General features: G+C 37.7%; 1 protein-coding gene across 30 annotated transcripts in view; it reads left to right on the top strand.

Moving 5' to 3' along the window:
- EML5 (EMAP like 5) overlaps nt 1–18,371 on the top strand; it is a 203,847-nt gene that overhangs the window by 101,749 nt on the left and 83,727 nt on the right. For all 30 annotated transcript variants that reach the window (XR_013521448.1, XR_013521449.1, XR_013521447.1 and 27 more), the window contains 5 exons: nt 978–1,078; nt 6,933–7,135; nt 8,032–8,143; nt 10,121–10,248; nt 16,087–16,228. Coding sequence is in view for 12 of the 30 variants with exons in the window: in XM_035261240.3 (XP_035117131.1) it covers nt 978–1,078; nt 6,933–7,135; nt 8,032–8,143; nt 10,121–10,248; nt 16,087–16,228 (686 nt within the window). In the remaining 18 variants the exon portion in view is untranslated. The remainder of the gene's footprint in view (nt 1–977; nt 1,079–6,932; nt 7,136–8,031; nt 8,144–10,120; nt 10,249–16,086; nt 16,229–18,371) is intronic.

The raw sequence follows: 18,371 nt of genomic DNA, 5'->3' as shown, positions 1-18,371 counted from the left end.
AGACGGGGTTTCACCATGTTGACCAGGATGGTCTCGATCTGTTGACCTCGTGATCTACCTGCCTCGGCCTCTCAAATATGTTTTTTTCTTATTTTTGTTTCATTTTCTAAGTTCTCTACAGTGAGCATGTATTTTTATAATAACAATGCTTTAAAGAAGGAAAAAGTCAATGAACAATGTCAGATTTTAACCTTGTATTTATTAAAGTGATGTTAAAGCACATTAAAAGTATAGATAAATGCTGGCCGGGTGCAGTGGCTCACACCTATAATCCCAGCACTTTGGGAGGCCGAGGTGGGTGGATCATGAGGTCAAGAGATCGAGACCATCCTGGTCAACAAGGTGAAACCCTGTCTCTACTAAAAATACAAAAATTAGCTGGGCGTGGTGGTGCGCGCCTGTAGTCCCAGCTACTCGGGAGGCTGAGGCAGGAGAATTGCTTTAACCCAGGAGGTGGAGGTTGTAGTGAACCGAGATCCTGCCATTGTACTCCAGCGTGGGCAACAAGAGTGAAACTCCATCTCAAAAAAGAAAAATATAGATATAGATATAGATATAAATGCTTTTTATGGAGTGTATAGATAATGCCCAAATTAACAATAGTTTAAGAGGAACTTTGTAGTTGGAAAGACTATCTTAAGGTATAACAAAGTATTGTTCTAAAATTGTCTTCAACTCATTCTTGCCACAAATAGCATTCCCTATGCACAGTACTATAGTAGGTATTATATGTGCTGTCTGAAAAAAGTTTAGTTTTGACTGTTTCTGTCTTTTGAGATTCTCTTGAGCAGAGTTACCATATTAAAATGATAAAAGAACAGATATACAAATACATGATTACACAGCCCACATCTGAGAGATAAGTGGGAGAGAAATATTCAGTAAATAGAGTAATCAAGATAGGGTATGGATTAGGCAAGAGATTAGTACAGGAAGGATGAATCTTGAGAGCTAATACATTTTGATATTTATTTCAGAGGAAGTAAAGATAAGATTTTTGTTGTAAAGATGAACCCCTATGTGCCTGATAAACTAATTACAGCTGGAATTAAACACATGAAATTTTGGCGTAAAGCAGGTAAGAAAGTGCTGCTTTTTTACTCCTTTGAGTTTTAAGAAATTATTGCTTTTGAAAGTAATTTAGCTAAGTGCAGTCTGTACCCTAGACTGCATCCTGGAACAGAACAGGAACATTAGGAGAAAAATTCATGAAACGTGAATGAAGTCTTGAGTTCATTTGATAATAATGTATTAAATATGTTGATTTCTTAGTTTGAACAAATGATCTATGGTAATATAAAATGTTAACATTGACTGGGCACAGTGGTTCATGGCTATAATCCCAGCACTTTGGGAGGCCACGGTAGGAGGATCACTTGAGCCTAGGTGTTCAAGAGCAGCCTGGGCAACATAGTGATACCCTGTCTCTACAAAAATATAAAAAATTAGCTGGGCATGGTGGTGTGTACCTGATCCGAGCTACTTGGGAGGATGAGGTCACTTGAGGTATCGATCACTTGAGCCTAGGAGGTTCAGGCTGTGGTGAGCCATGATTTCCCACTGCACTCCAGCCTGGACAACAGAGCAAGACCTTGTCTCAAAAAAAGGATATGTTAATATTAGTAGAAACTGAAGTGTATAAAAGAACACTCTGTAATACCTTTGTATCTTTTCTGGAAATCTCAAATTATCTAAAATAAGTTTATTTTTTTTAAGTAATTTTCTTTTGTATTGATGCATTTAAACAAATACAGGATTTATTGCCATTTTTGGCGCATTTATATAGTTGACATAGTTTGGCTGTGTGCCCACCCAAATCTCACCTTGAATTGTAATAATCCCTGTGTGTCAAGGGCAGGGCCAGGTAGAGATAATCGAATCATGGGAGCAGTTCCCTCGTATTGTTTTCACAGTAGTGAATAAGCCTCACAAGATCTGATGGTTTTATAAATGGGAGTTCCTCTGCATAAGCAATTTTGCCTACTACAATGTAAGATGTGACTTTGCTCCTCGTTCACCTTCAATCATGGTTGTGAGGCTTCTCCAGGCATGTGGAACTGTGAGTCAATTAAACCTCTCTCCTTATAAGTTACCCAGTCTTGGGTATGTCTTTATGAGCAGTGTGAGAACAGACTAATACAGTAGTATTCATACTTGCAAAAGGATTCAGCATATGAGATTAATCATATTATGTCCAGACTCCTTTCTTCTGTTAAAGACATGTTCTATAGTCTAAACTGAAAATGAAATTTTAAAAAAATTATTCATATGCTATAAAATGATATAAAAGTGGAGTTTTATATTACTTTAGTCATTTGTAGCTATAAAATAAAAATATATCTGTTTTCTAAGCAGAATAGTATACTTATAAATTCCAGCAGTGTGACATCAAAATCTCAATAAATTGAAACTGTTCAGAGAAAATATGTAAATATAGGAAGAAGTGAAACATTATTAGAAAAAAATAAACTTAGTGAAGACATTTCCCAAGTTCAAGTAACTTTCAAGTTGTAAATTACATGGGACATGAATTAATTTTCAGTCTTGGATTTTGTGCTTCATCACAAATGTATCAGATAACAGCATATGTGCTTACAAAGTAAAAATAAGTGTTTTTAAATTTGTAATTTTGTTTCCACATGCTTAAACTTTTCATTTGGGTACCTTAGTCACTTGTAGTTACAAATTCCCAGCAAATAATATAGTTGTACCCAAGGTCATCAGAAAGTATCAGGGATTGGTTCCAGGATTCTCTAAGGATACCCAAATCCATGATGCTCAAGTCCCTTGTATAAAATGTTATAGTATTTGCCTATAATTTATGCACATCCTCCTGCGTATTTTCAGTCATTTCTAGATACTGATAATACCTAACATAATGTAAGAGCTATGTAAATAGTTTGTTATACTGTTGTTTAGAGAATAATGACAAGAATAAAAAGTCGGTACACATTCAGATGCAACCATCCTTTTTTTCTTTTTTTGGGATGGAGTCTTGCTCTGTTGCCCAGGCTGAAGTGCAGTGGTGCAATCTCAGCTCACTGCAACTTCTGCCTCCTGGGTTCAAGCAATTCTCCTGCCTCAGCCTCCCGAGTAACTAGGATTACAGGCACCCACCACCACACCCAGCTGATTTTTGTATTTTTAGTAGAGATGGGGTTTCACCATGTTGGCCAGACTGGTTTTGAACTCATGACCTCAGGTGATCCACCCACCTGGCCTCCCAAAGTGCTGGGATTATACACGTGAGCCACCGTGCCCTGCCCATCCTTTTTAAAAGGAATATTTTCAATCCACATTTGATTAAATCCACAGATGCAAAACCTGAGATCATGGAAGGCCGATTGTACTTAGTATTTCTGTCTTGGAAAAAAATATGAATTTGTTTGAAATAAGATTTCAAGAAAGTAAATAGTCTTGCAATTAAAAGATTTCCAAATGAATAACTTTTTTACTTAAGTTTGATTAGACGTATAATAGACCTGAAAGTGAAGCATGAAAGGATGAATGTTAAGGCTTTGGCATTTCAACCTTCCTTACTTTTGGGGTCTGATACACAGAGTTCATTTACACAATTGGGAAGTAAGTATCTACTTTCTTAACCTGACTAAGTATGTTTAACCCTCTAAATGCATAGTTAGGTAAACTAGGTTGAAGGAGATTACTTCGGCTTGAGGTTGACATGGGGCTTCTTGCCTCCCATTCCAGATCTAGGCTTTGAGAATTTCAAGTTATGAATTCTTAGTCTCTCCCCTAAGGAATTTGAACTCTATTCATGGTAGGGACGGAGGGATGGGGTGCCACCGAAAGTTTCTGATGCAATTATGACATGACCTGATTACAGGACCTTGTGTAGAAAGAACATGTTATGGTGTGTGTATCAAGAAAACCCAGCTATCAATAATCTATACCAAGGGTGGCAAACTTTTTCTGTAAATGGCCAGGTGGTAAGTATTTTAGGCTTTCTAAGCCAAAGGACAAAATCAAAAGTATTACATAGGTTATTATAGAACAAGAGAGAAAATTGTCCTGCCCTGCTTACCCTGTTTACACCCAGTTGCCATTAGACATTCTGTCTGCCAGGGAATGGATGTGGCAGGTTGTGGTAGGGAGTGAATCTGTAGTGAACATCACTCTGCCCCAGTGACACATAGAACCCAGTGTCTCCTTCTGTTCCTGTAGAGCCCAACCTTCTAAATTTGGGCAGCTGACCAGAAGTGGGGCAACTATTAGACTGAGATTCCACTGCCAGATACCCAGCAGTTGCCATTAGTAGAGTTTCCAGCTGGCAGCTGGGGACCAGCTCAGACCCTGGGCAGATGCTAGTTATAGCCACAAACCAGGGAGGTAGACCCTGGGTGCAGAGAAATAAACAGACTTGGTCTCTGCAGCTCAGAGTGCTAACTTGCTCTAGTGTACATTGTACAAAAACAGGTAGCAGTGGGATTTGATGTTCAGCCTGTAGTTTGCCCATCCTGCTCTAGTGGATATTTTGCCCTCTAGTAAAGGCCAGTTCTTCCACTTGTGCACTTCAACCTTCCTTACTTTTTTCTCTCATCTACTCAAGGATGCCACTCTAACTCTTCTACCCTTTCTCTACTGTTTCATTGATTTTTCTCTCTGCTGACTTTCTCTTCAGCATACCAATGTGATATGATTTCTCCATCTTAAATAAGTGATACAAAACCCTCTTTCAATTCTATTCTCTAGTTGCTGATTCATTTGTCATCTCACTTTGATGCTAAACCACCTCTAAACAGTTTTTCCTGCTTTCAATTTGCAATTGATGTTCTCTTTCTTTCTCTTTAGAAAAATCTAACCTAGTTTTTTTTCACCTCACCACTCCACCCCCCTGCTCTTATAAGGCCACTAATGACTCTGCCTTCTGTGTTGAGAGAAGACAGCCTTCTGAATCTGACTACTTTTCATCATCTTCTATGATATCACTTTGGTCTGTGCCACCTTTACCATTTTGCCCAGATGATTGAAATAGCCTTAACTCCTTTCATCCTTGACCTCCCTTATATCTATTCTCAATCCAGAAGTCAGAATGAACCTCTTAATAAATAAGTTGCCAGATCTTGTCATTCCACTACTCAAATGTTTTCTCTTTACATCTCATGTAAAGAAAAAGTTAAATCCTGACAATGGCCTGCAATATTGCCTTTGACCTCTCCAACTCCATTTCCCATTACCATCTCCCCTTCTTTGCCACTCCATACTGGTCTCCCTGGTTGTTACTTAGCAATTTCAGTCATGTTGTTGTATTGGGGCCTTTGCACTTGCTGCTCCCTCTGCCTGGAACACTCTTCTAGCATGACTTGCTCTTGCCAGCTCCTCTAAGTCTTCATTTAGATACACCGTTTTGATGAGGCTTACCTTAACTGACTCAATGGACTCCTCCCACTTCCTGTCTCATTTTTATCCTTGTATTTTCTCCAAAGCACCCATCATCATTTAACACACTGTACATTTGACTTGTTACATTTATTGACTGTCTCTCACCATGAAGCTCCAAGGAATTTTGTTGTCTTGCCTGTTCTGTTCATAACTCTGTCCCTGGTACCTTGAATAGTGCCTGGCACATATATTTCTTTTTTCTTTCTCTCTCTCTCTCTTTTTTTTTTTTTTTTTGAGACAGGGTTTTGTTCTGTCACCCAGGCTGGAGTGTAGTGGCACAATTATGGCTCACTGCCACCTCTACTTCTCAGGCTCAAGTTATCCTCCTGCCTCAGCCTCTCAAGTAGCTGGGACCACAGGTACACACCACCATGCCCAGCTAATATACTTCTTAAACACATGAAGGAAGGAAGAATTAGTGAGTTCAACTAGAAAAAAATGGGCAAAAGATATCAATAGGTGATGATGGCCAATAAAAACATGAAAATATGATTGAACATAATATTCTCAGAAATTCAAATTTAAACCACAATGAAATTCAGTTGGTGTTTCTTATTTCCCAGTCTGACAACACAAACTGTTTCTGAAGGTGAGAAGCAAGGAATTATTTTCACTGTTAGTAAGAGTGTATGTTGGTATATAAACTTTGGAACAGTTTGGCAAGAGTTGAGCCTTCTCTGATCTATATGCTATACCTCTTCTAGGTATTCCTAGAGAAATTCTTTTGATGCTAGCATGCTGGGAAAAAAAAAAGAAAAAAGAGAAACTCTTGCACTTGTATAGAAGAAGCCTTTACAAGAATGTTTAAGGCAGCATTGCTTTTCATAGCAAAAACTTGGAAGTAACTTAAATGCCAATTAATAGGAAAATGGATAAATCATGGTATATTTATATAATGGAATGCTATATGGTTATGAAAGTGAGTTTTCTAACATGTAAAAATCTCTATAACAAGTCATTCTTGAATAAAGCAAGTTGCAAAAGAATAAATAGAGGGTGATATAGAAAAATTTTAAACATGAAAAAATACGACATTGCTTAAAAATTCACAAATATGTTTTGTTTTACATATATATATATATGTAAAAGAATGCATGAGCCTAAGCAGTATCACAGTCACAATAGAGAGGGCGAAGAAGGCAGATGAGATTGGCATGACATTTCAGTTATTTTGGTATCTTTTTGTAGGTCAGTGGTGGATATACAGACATTAATTGTATTGGGGTTTTTTAATGCCTTTTTGTATTCTTAAGTATGTCATAATAAAAAATTTTTTAAATATCATCAAAAGTGCTAGGAACCGATTAAAATGGACTTAGTCCAGCTCTTTGTTTATCTAAAAAGTTATGGCCTAAATGCAGCTTTGCAAGGTGTTACCCACATCACTGTTTGAGACACCAGTATTTTTCAGTTCTCTTTGCTGTTACATACCTTTGTATTCAAACAACAACAACAGTAGAAAAGAAATTTTGCTTCTTTATAATTGTGTACATTTTGAAAGTGTAACTTTTATAATTTTTTTTGTGAACTAGGGGGAGGATTGATTGGAAGAAAAGGCTACATAGGCACACTGGGGAAAAATGACACAATGATGTGTGCAGTGTATGGATGGACTGAAGAGATGGCGTTTTCTGGAACATCCACAGGAGATGTGTGTATCTGGAGAGACATCTTCCTTGTAAAAACAGTGAAAGCACATGATGGGCCAGTGTTCAGTATGCATGCATTGGAAAAAGTAAGTAATCTAAAGAGATGTTAAGTTAAACATAATTTGTCATGGAGTGTAGAGCATTTTCAGAAGTAAAGGAACACTGCCTTTCTACTTGGCTGGACTAGCCAACAGTAGTCTGTGGGCTAGGGTCATCTTGACCTTTCTTTGTTTCTCTTTTCCAACTTCTGAACACAGATTGAAATAGGTCTACAGTGTTTTGTTTTGAGACAGGGTCTCACTCTGTTGTTCAAGCTGCAGCCTCCTACTCCTAGGCTCAAGAAATCCTCCTGCCTTAGCCACTTGAGTATCTGTGACTACAGGCAAGTGCCACCCACACCCATCTAATTTTTTTTTTAAAGTTTGGTAGAGATTATACTGCCCAGGATAGTCTCCAACTCCTGGGCTTAAGCTATACTCCCACATCAGCCTTCTAAGAGTTCAGTTACAGGCATGAGCCACCATACCAGCCAGGTCTGCTGTTTTTTTGTTTTTTTCTTGAAAGTTTAACTTCATGTTCTTAAGCTTGTACTATGTGTCAAAAATCGGCTGTTTATATATAATCACCATATTCTATCAAGTAGTTACCATTATTGTTTTCTCTTTTTAAGGATGAGGTTATTATGTAGACTCCAGGAGAATATATGTAACTTTCTGAGAGTGGTAATCTAACTTATAGTTACAGATTTAAAAAACTATGTTTCTAAAGCCCCATCCTAAAAGTAAAATGTTTAATGTCACTGTAAATATTATTTCAGATTCCATGTAGACATTTAAAAAACAATGAATATGCTAATTCCTATTTTTTACAAGCTGTAACTTTTGGCTATGTTCTCTCCTCTAGAATTTTTCAATATAAGGAAAAAGATTACTATTTAGAAAAATATTTAGATCTTTATTAACTTAACCCTTTTTTTTCATAGGGGTTTGTAACTGGAGGAAAAGATGGTATAGTAGCTCTTTGGGATGACTCTTTTGAAAGATGTCTCAAGACCTATGCTATAAAAAGAGCTGCATTGGCCCCAGGATCTAAAGGTGATTTGAGACTTAGTGGGTTTTTTTTTGTAGGAAAAAGATTAATTGCTCATTAATATGCTTGATCACTGAGGTGGAACACATGGCATATATTTTTCCTTCTTATTGGGCATTAGCATTAAGTGGAAGAAATTATTTAACTGGATACCAGAATCATTGCTGTCTTTTCAAAAATCTATTTTCTATGATACATATGGTAAAACATTAGTTAAATACAAGATTATGAATCCTAATTTTTAACATTAATTTTCCAAAGAAAATTTCCATGCAAACATCAAATTTATCACCAGTCAGGAACTTGTGTGCAACTTTGACATTTTGTTTCACCTTGGCATTTTGTTGACCCTGCCTCTCTAGCCTCACATGCTCTTTTCCCCTTTGCCATTTCTTTGTTTGTTTATTTCAGAAACAGGGTCTTGCCGTGCAGTGATAACAAATTTTCCCTTTGCCATTTGTTTGTTTGTTTGTTTATGTAAGAGACAGGGTCCAGGCTGGAGTGCAGTGATGTAATCATAGCTCACTGAAAGCTTGAGCCCCTAGACTCAAGCAGTCCTCCTGCCTCAGCTTCCTGAGTAGCGGGGACTAAAGGCACCTGTCACCATACACGGCAAATATTCAAATGTTTGTACACCCAGGGTCTCTCTATGTTGCCCAGGCTGGTCTCAAACTCAAGAGATCCTCTAAACTTGGTCTCCTGAAGCACTGGAATTACAGGCATGAGCCACTGTGCTTGGCCTCCCTTTTTTTTTTTTTTTTTTTTTTAAGAGGAAGAAGGGTGCAAGGACAGCATCAGGCACAACTCCCTGTCCCCCAACTGTACACCAGGTTGTGGGCCCAGAGGGTGCATTTTCTTTGAGCACATTTCTTCCTTTAAGGCATGGCACCACACTCTCTGATCTCCAAACCTTTCTTCATGTTTTTACTTTTTCCTAAAACTTGCCCTTCCTCTTCCCTCCTGCCCCCTCCATTTACTTGACCACATACTTATTTTTCAAATATCAAACATAATTTTTTTCTAGGATGATATCCCTCACCCTCACCTCCTCTCAAAAAATTTAGATTCCACTGCTATGTGCTCCTATTTCAATATGCCCCTAACACAGGGTCTGTTTCCTCATTGTATGGTCTGTAAGGGCAGGAGTTGGGTCTATCATCTTTACTAATTGCTGAAGCTTTCCTAGGACAAGTAGACATAAATAAATAGAGTTGGCCCTCTGTGTCTGTGGATTCCATATCCTCAGATTCAACCAACTGCAAATAGAAAATACTCGAGAAAAAGTAACAACAATAAAAATATAAATAAAAATACGGTATAACGGCTATTTACATTGTACTAAATATAAGTAAAGGTGATTTAAAGCATTTGGGGTCTGGGTGTGGTAACTCACATCTGTAATCCCAGCACTGCGGGAGGCCCAGGCAGAGGGATCACCTGAGTTTGAGACCAGTGTGCGCAAAACAGCGAAACCCCATGCTATTAAAAAAAATAGAAAGGAAAAGTGTATGGAATGATGTATGTGGGTTATACACAGACACTACACCAATTTATATAAGGGACTTGAGCATCCATAGATTTTGGTATCTGTGGCAGTCCTGGAATCAATCCCCCAAGAACACTGAGGGCCCACTGTGTATCTTAAATTGAATTGAATAAAATTACTAATGAGAATATTGTAAATACTCTTAAGATGTGCAGGAGATGGATAAGGAAGGGCTAATAAAAAAAAGAGGTAAATAAATAGTCTCAATGGTAGGATGGAATCTGAAAATAGAATCTTAAATTATAGTACATAGGTAGTACTTATTTTGAGATTAGTAAATTGAATGGGGGTAATGTACATTTATTAGAATACTTAAAATCTAGGAGAAAACCTTTTAATGTGATTTTCACTGTCAAAATAGCTTAACTGGCAATATATACACCCTTGTATTCTAGTAACTGCATGTCTAGAAGAACATCTTCTTCTAACCTTTCAGGTCTTCTCTTGGAAGATAATCCATCGATACGTGCCATATCATTAGGACATGGTCATATTTTAGTTGGCACAAAGAATGGTGAAATACTAGAAGTGGATAAAAGTGGCCCAATAACACTTCTGGTTCAGGTAATTTTAAATGCTAATATGCTTTGTTTTTCTTTACATGCAATTGATTATTTCAGTATATAAGAGCCAAAAATTGACAATGATGAAAATTAATGTTTAATTAGTTAGGGAAATATTTGTTAATGTTAATGTATACAGAAAAAGTTTTAATTTGGTAATAGCTAAATAATTGGGTAGCACTAAATATACATATTTTTATATGGAATGATTGCCAATATTTTAAGTAATTTATTATGACAAAGTAAGGGACCAAGGAAAAAAAAACCAGTTGTAATTAATTTAACCCAGTCTGGTTTTAATTTTATTTATTTAAGGTATATTTGTTGAGCCTAAGGCACTTCATTTTCTCTGAAACTCTTCATTAGGTCATTCTTAAGTTTCTAAGAAAAAATAAAAATGAATATGTGAGTGTATGCTAAAATATTATAACTGAAAATCAAATATCAATGAAAAGATGTAAATAATAAAACAAAAATCCAGAAATATAAAAATTATGTGATAGAGAAGTAAAATTAAATAGAAGGATTAGCTGCTGGTTATATGATCCTTAACACTTTCATCAAGAATGGTGGATTCGATTTTTATATTTCTTCTATGTATTATATTTTTCTGGAAAATAGAGAGGGAAATAATACCATAAAACAGTAAATGAAATAGGATATATCCTGATGAAAAATTGTCCTTGTGCAACTCTATAATAGTAACACCAAACTTTGGCTTGCCTTTTTACCCTGAAAAAGGATTTTCATTCTTAACACAGACTTATTTCTCCTGCTATCCCCACTTCACTCTGTTGTGACACCAATGAGCACACATAGATGAGAACACTGCACATGTTTTAATGTTAATATAACATTTTGATGGGTTGAGGGAAATTTGTAAACGGATGACAAAATGTTATATATAACAAAATGTTATATATAAAATTAACTGGTGTCTTACTCTTTAATTTCACTTATGTAATATGCCTTTGAAGTAAAAAGATGATGGGGTCATGGTGTTAACACTTTTGTGATGTCTTGGAAAATATTAACCCAAGTATGCTTTTACAGATGAACCCAAATATGAAATTACTAAAAAACACAGTTTCTGAATAGTGAAAAATGATTTGGAAGTCACAAATAATATCTGTTAAGAGAAAAACTTTAGAAAAAATAAATCTAACAGCGTTTATCTGCATATGAAAAGAGGGCGGGCACAGTGGCTCACGCCTGTAATCCTAGCACTTTGGGAGGCTGATGCAGGCTGATGCTTGAGCCCAGGAGTTTGGGAAGCTGAGAGGGGCAGATCGCTTGAGCCCAGCAAAAGCAACATAGCAAGTCTCTGTCTTAAAAAATAATAATAATAATCATGAATTAGGTAGCACTCAGCACTGGGAAAGACTCAGAGAGATCTGCTGTAGCCGTGTGGGCAGTGAGATTTTATAGGCTGAGCACGGAAGTAAGACAAAGAAAATATATTTGATTGGTTAGAGTGGAAAGACCTTACTTAGAGATTAGTTGGCAGATTCTGCTTGGCATAGTCTCTAGTTTTGATTCACTTTACATTGGGCTTTGGTTTGCTTACATAGGAACTTACAGTGCTGAAGCTGTCCCAGCCTAATGGCCTCCCAGTTAAAAATTTGTTAAATGTCCCATTATTTTTAGTATTATTGTAGAGTTCAAGGTTTCAATTGTCCTCTTATCTTCTTGACATTGGAAACAAGACAAGAATACCAGATCACATCATTGTCATCCAACATTTTGTGTGAGGTCTTAGCCAATCTAGTAAAACAAAACAATAAAAGACGTGTGTGTTGGAAAGGAATGGACAACAGTGTTGGTATTTTTGGGCATTATAACCGTATACCTTGAATATCAAGGGAATAAACTGAAAAATTATTAGAACTAAATAAAGAGTTCTGTGAATTGATCAGTCGCAAAATCCATGTAAAAATCAATAGCTTTTCTATATACTAACAATAACTAGTTAGAAAATATGACACTAGGCCGGGCGCGGTGGCTCAAGCCTGTAATCCCAGCACTTTGGGAGGCCGAGGCGGGTGGATCATGAGGTCAAGAGATCGAGACCATCCTGGTCAACATGGTGAAACCCCGTCTCTTCTAAAAATACAAAAAATTAGCTGGGCATGGTGGCACATGCCTGTAATCCCAGCTACTCAGGAGGCTGAGGCAGGAGAATTGCCTGAACCCAGGAGGTGGAGGTTGCAGTGAGCCGAGATCGCGCCATTGCACTCCAGCCTGGGTAACAAGAGTGAAACTCCATCTAAAAAAAAAAGAAAATATGACATTAAAAATGTTATTTGCTGGCCAGTCACGGTGGCTCATACCTGTAATCCCAACACTTTGGGAGGCTGAGGTGGGCAGATCACGAGGTCAGGAGTTCAAGACCAGCCTGGCCAACATGGTAAAACCTCGTCTGTACTAAAAATACAAAAATTGGCCAGGCATGATGGCAGGCGCCTGTAATCCAAGCTACTCCGGAGGCTGAGGCAGGAGAATTGCTTGAACCTGGGAAGTGGAGGTTGCAGTGAGCCAAGATTGTGCTGCTGCACTCCAGCCTGGACAACAGAGCAAGATTCCATCATGAATGAATGAATGAATGCATGCATGCATGCTACTTGCACCAGGTGCAGTTGCTCATACCTGTAATCTCAGCTATTCAAGAGGCCGAGATGGGAGAATCATTTGAAGCTGGGGGTTCAAGACGAGCCTGGGAAACATAGTGAGACCCCCCCACCTCTAAATAAAATAAAATTAGCTGGGTATTCTTACACACATGTGTAGTTCCAGCTCCTCAGGAGGCTAAGGTAAGAGGATCACTTGAGCCCAAGGGTCCAGTGAGCAATGATTGCACTACTGCATGGCAGCCTGAGTGACAGAGGGAGACCTCATTTCTTTGAAAAAAAAAAAAAAAAAAAAAAAGCACTACTCATACACACAAAAAATACAATAACTGGGAATAAATATAGCTAAAAATATGCACAATCTGTGTTAAGAAAACTAAGATTTTACTAAAGAATAAAATAAATAAATAAGTTATATAAATTTCATATAATCACAATCCGAATTAGAGTTTTTACAAATGCTGGAAAGATTAAAAACCACATAGAAGGCTGGGCACGGTGGCTCACGCCTGTAATCCCAGCACTTTGGGAGGCTGAGGCAGGTGGATCACGAGGTCAAGAGATCGAGACCATCCTGGTCAACAAGGTGAAACCCCATCTCTACTAAAAAAAAAAAAAATACAAAAAATTAGCTGGGCATGGTGGTGCACGCCTGTAGTCCCAGCTACTCGGGAGGCTGAGGCAGGAGAATTGCTTGAACCCAGAAGGCGGATGTTGCAGTGAGCCGAAATTGTGCCATTGCACTCCAGTCTGGGTAACAACAGTGAAACTCCGTCTCAAAAAAAGAAAAAAAAAAACCATATAGAAGAGAAAATATTCAAGAATAGTTAAGAAAGCTTTGAGAAACTCTCCATGTGTGAAATAAAAATATTATAAAATGATAGTTATTATAAGTATAGGAATGTATATAACCTACAGAAGTGTTTATATATATTTAACAACAAAAACTATACAATGTTTGCAGCAGCAGTATTCCATGGATCAGTTTGGGGAATAGTGCCATTCTGTCACTAAGTCCATGAACATGGGATAGCTTCCCATTTATAGATCTTCTTTTTACTTTTTCTGAGTGTTTTGTAGTTTTCAGTATATAAGTCTTGTGCTTATTTTGTTAAATTTATTTTTAACTATTATTTTTGAATCTATTATATTGTTTTCTTAAATTTGATTGCATTGTTTATTTCTGTTGTATCAAAATGCAGATTTTGTACATTAACCTTATAACCTGTAAACTTGGTGACCTTATTTATTAGTTCTGATAGTTTTATAGTGGATTATTTAGGATTTTCTGTATACAAGATTATGTCATCTGTAAATATGCATAGTTTTACTTCTTCCTGTCCAGTCTGGATGCCTGTTATTTCTTTTTCTTGTCCAATTGCCCTGAGTAGAACCTCCAGTACAGTGTTGAATGTAAGTGGTGAGAACAGAACATCCTTGTCTTGTTCCTGATCTTAGAGTGAAAGTATCTAGTCTTCCACCATTGAGCATAATGTTAAGTGCAGGTTTTTTTATAGATGCTCTTTACTAAGTTGAAGTTGAAGAGTTACTACGCTTTTATTCCAATTTTTTGGAGCATTTTCATCATAGATGAGGAGGGATTTGTCAAATGCTTTTCTATGTCTATTAAGCTGATCATGTGGTTTTCATTTTTAATTCTATGGATGTAGTATATTACATTAATTGACTTTTGGATGTTTTGCCAATCTTTTATTCCTGGGATAAATCCTACTTGGTTGTGGTATATAATTTTTTATATGTATTGGATTTGGTTTGCCAGTATTTCATTGAGGATTTTAGCATCAATATTTATAAGGGATGTTGGTCTTTAGTTTTCTTGTGATATCGTTGTCTGCCTTTGATATCTGGGTAATGATGGCTTTATAAAATAATTCAGGAGGGGTTCCCTACTCTTTGTCTCTTTCCCTGACCACACTCACTTGTTAAACTCCCTTAATTACTAGCTTATTGCTCTATTGTTTTCAACATTTTCCTCTGTCAGGTATAAATTGTGCCACAGACAACGAATTAAATTAAGGCTCCTTTAAAGGGACACTTCCCAAGATTAGTGTTTGAGGTTTCTGACTCCAAGCAGGCTCCTCCCAGCTATCTCAGAGTTTACTGGTTCTCTTGGACAAACTAGCTGGCCTAATTTAGCCTATATATCCAGTGAGCCTTCCAGTTTCCTCCGAATTACTTTTTGAGTGCATCCTTGTGCATGAGCTTTTTCATACTCTGCTGTAAATGAAGTCAGTTCCTTTGAGAATAGATTAGGAACTATCTGGTTTTCTGGATTGTCTCTCCCTCCAGTGAGAGTGAGGTCAATGGCTCTTTTAGTGTCTCAGGCTTTAGGCCCTGAGATCTTGGTAAGGGGAGAGGGGACAGTAGTCTCAGGTATTCCTGGGTTACTACCAGGACCCTATTATTCTCAGAGACACCACATCCAAAGTAGAGCTTCCATCTGGAATAGAGGCTGGGCAGAAGTGATCTCCCAACTGTCAGCTGAGCTCACAAAGAATTTAGCTTCAGCAACAGGAGGCTGAGGGCAGGATGAGAAATGCTGACATCCTGCTCTACCTAGGAAGATAGAGCTCTGACCAGGAGCTGGTGGGGAGAGAGAGCCTAGTGTTCTTGTGTTCTTGGTTGCATCAGTCTCACCTCAAGTTTCCATCTAGATGATGAGGGAGGAAGAGAGTGGATCTCAGTTTAAATACCATAGACTCACATTGTTCTTACCAAATTTTAGCGGATTTTCTTGAGTAAACGTTCTTTCCTTTGTTGCATCTCCCTGGAACTATTTTCAGAGACTTTAAATGGTTAATTAATTTTTTCTAGTTTCACTAGTGAGCAGGTCTGTGGAGCTCCTCATTCTGTCATGCAGGAAAGTGCCTCCTGTGTGGCAATTATTAACATTCCAGAGCAGCCAATTCCTATTCTCTCCACCCAGAAAATGTTTTAGGATTATAAGTAAACGTTAATGGTAACTTGGTTACATTATAATTGTGGAGCTAAAGTTGTTACGCAAGTATTTTATTGTATTTCCCAAAGATAAACAGAAAAGTTTTGTTAGACTTACTATTCAGTATCCTATCTATTATGATATATTATTGAATGTTGTCTTTAGTTTTATTCTAAATAACACTACACACACACACACATACACACACACACACATATCTTTAGGTTAAATTGATCCTATGTTTTCTTTATAGGGACACATGGAAGGAGAGGTGTGGGGTTTAGCTACACACCCTTATCTGCCCATCTGTGCTACTGTAAGCGATGATAAAACCCTAAGAATATGGGATCTCTCTCCTAGTCATTGTATGTTGGCTGTCCGGAAGCTGAAAAAGGGTAAGAGGCTCTCAGACTTGAACATAGATTAAGCCGTCACAGTTTTCTAACCTTTGCAAATATAAGAAAGCGCTACTGGGCACATTTTAAAAAGACTTTAAATACATTGAAATATTTATTGAATGTCTACTTGCTCATGGTGCCAGATATAGAAGCTTAATCGTACCCAGTCTTTGCTTTATGGGACCTCCTATCATCATGCCTAAACTGAGCAAATTTCCAATGACATGTTAAAGAATATAGGACGTAAACAGAAGTTAAAGTTTTTCTCCTTTGTGACTGTGGATTATACATAATTTAGAACTGGAAACTTTTCTAGGGCATAGTGGGTACTAAAAAAAAATCAAATAAAAATGAAATGGAAACTAAGAAAGCAAGCCCTAGCCTAAAAGAGGTAGACAGTTGAGGGAAGGATATTTTAAATAGCCTATTTGTAGGAGGCCTATTTGTAGGAGGCAGATGAAGCTGTTAGTGTAGAGAGATGGGCAAGGCTCAGTTATAAGAGCCAGGCTGTTACTATCAACCTAGTGTAGTTGAAGAGATATGGGCAGCTTTGAATTTCTTAGCAAAGTGGCAGGGAATGTTACAAGGTGAGGATGCTTTAGGAGGAGTGCTAATTGCAAAAGTTGGGAATGGTTACTATAAAATATATGATAGCAAGGCCAGGCACAGTGGCTCACATCTGTAATCCCATCATGTTGGGAGGCTAAGGCAGGAGCATCACTTGAGCTCAGGAGTTCAAGACCAGCCTGGGCAGCATGGTGAAACTGTCTCTATACAAAATACAAAAATTAGCCAGGCATGATGGTGCATGCCTGTAGTCCCAGCTCCTTCGGAGGCAGAGGTAGGAGGGTCTCTTGAACCTGGGAGACGGAGGTGGCAGTGGGCAGAGATCATGCCACTGTACTCCAGCTTGGGCAACAGAATGAGACTCTCTCAAAAAAAGAAAGAAAGATAGCCTGGGGAGAAATGCCAAATGTGGGTGAAGGGGAGAAAGCAAACAAAACACACTGCCATGTGTGTACCTATGCAACTGTATTGCATGCTCTGCACATGTACCCCAAAACCTAAAATGCAATAAAAAATAAAAAAATAAAAAGAACAGAGACATAGATAGTTCTATAGAAGCTAATAAAAAGCCCAGAAATAAACTTTCAAAAAAAAGAAAGAAAGAAAGAATGAAGGAAAGGATTATCTAACCACAGTAAAGGCCAATTTGAAGTTAGGTAGCAAGAATTGTAATTCTTCTATTGACTTAAAAGTCATAGTCTGTTCTTTTAGGGTTACAGTTAAGTATTTAACATATAAAGTTAACTAAAACCTCTAGAACACTTGAACTCTAGTCACTGTCCTCCCCTTTTTTAGTTATTGATGTCCAGCATTGATTTTTCTTTTAACCCTCGCAACCCCCTTCAACTGTCATTATTATTGTTTTGTTGAGTCATTGTTTATTCGGGGTTTTTGTGCATATACATTTCTTTGTTCACCTTTTCTTCTTGCATGTCCCACTGTTTGCTTTTATCATTTTCTTTTTCCTACTTTAGAGTTTCTTTAATGAAAGATTTGTTGAAAATTTCCTTAGCTTCTTTTGTCTGAACCAGTGGTTTATCAAGGGCAGAATAGTAGGAGTGGTCCATACCAGCAGCAAGAGTATTTTATAAAACACTGATACCAGGCTGGGTGCCGTGGCTCACTCTTGTAATCCCAGCACTTTTGGAGGCCGAGGTGGGCTGATCGCGAGGTCAAGAGATCGAGAATATCCTGGCCAACATGGTGAAATCCTGTCTCTACTAAAATATAAAGATTAGCTGGGCATGGTGGTGTGCGTCTTTAGTACCAGCTACTTGGGAGGCTGAGGCAGGAGAATTGCTTGAACCCAGGAGACAGACGTTGCAGTGAGCTGAGATTGCACCACTGTACTCCAGCCTGGCACCTGGCAACAGAGCAAGACTCTGTCTCAAAAAAAAAAAAAAGAAAAGAAAAAAAACACTGACATCACCGTTCCTAAAAAGCAAATGGATTTTTATTCAGTTTTCTTATTATTTTGAAATTCTTTATAGGCAGCATATTGCCACTTAGAATAAAGTGTTATAACCACCCTGACCTTAGTATACCACTAATCTGAAGATACTTTGATTTTTTT

Source organism: Callithrix jacchus, chromosome 8, assembly GCF_049354715.1.
Source record: "Callithrix jacchus isolate 240 chromosome 8, calJac240_pri, whole genome shotgun sequence".
Classification (NCBI taxonomy): domain Eukaryota; kingdom Metazoa; phylum Chordata; class Mammalia; order Primates; family Cebidae; genus Callithrix; species Callithrix jacchus.
This window is presented reverse-complemented; position numbering and strand designations above follow the sequence as displayed.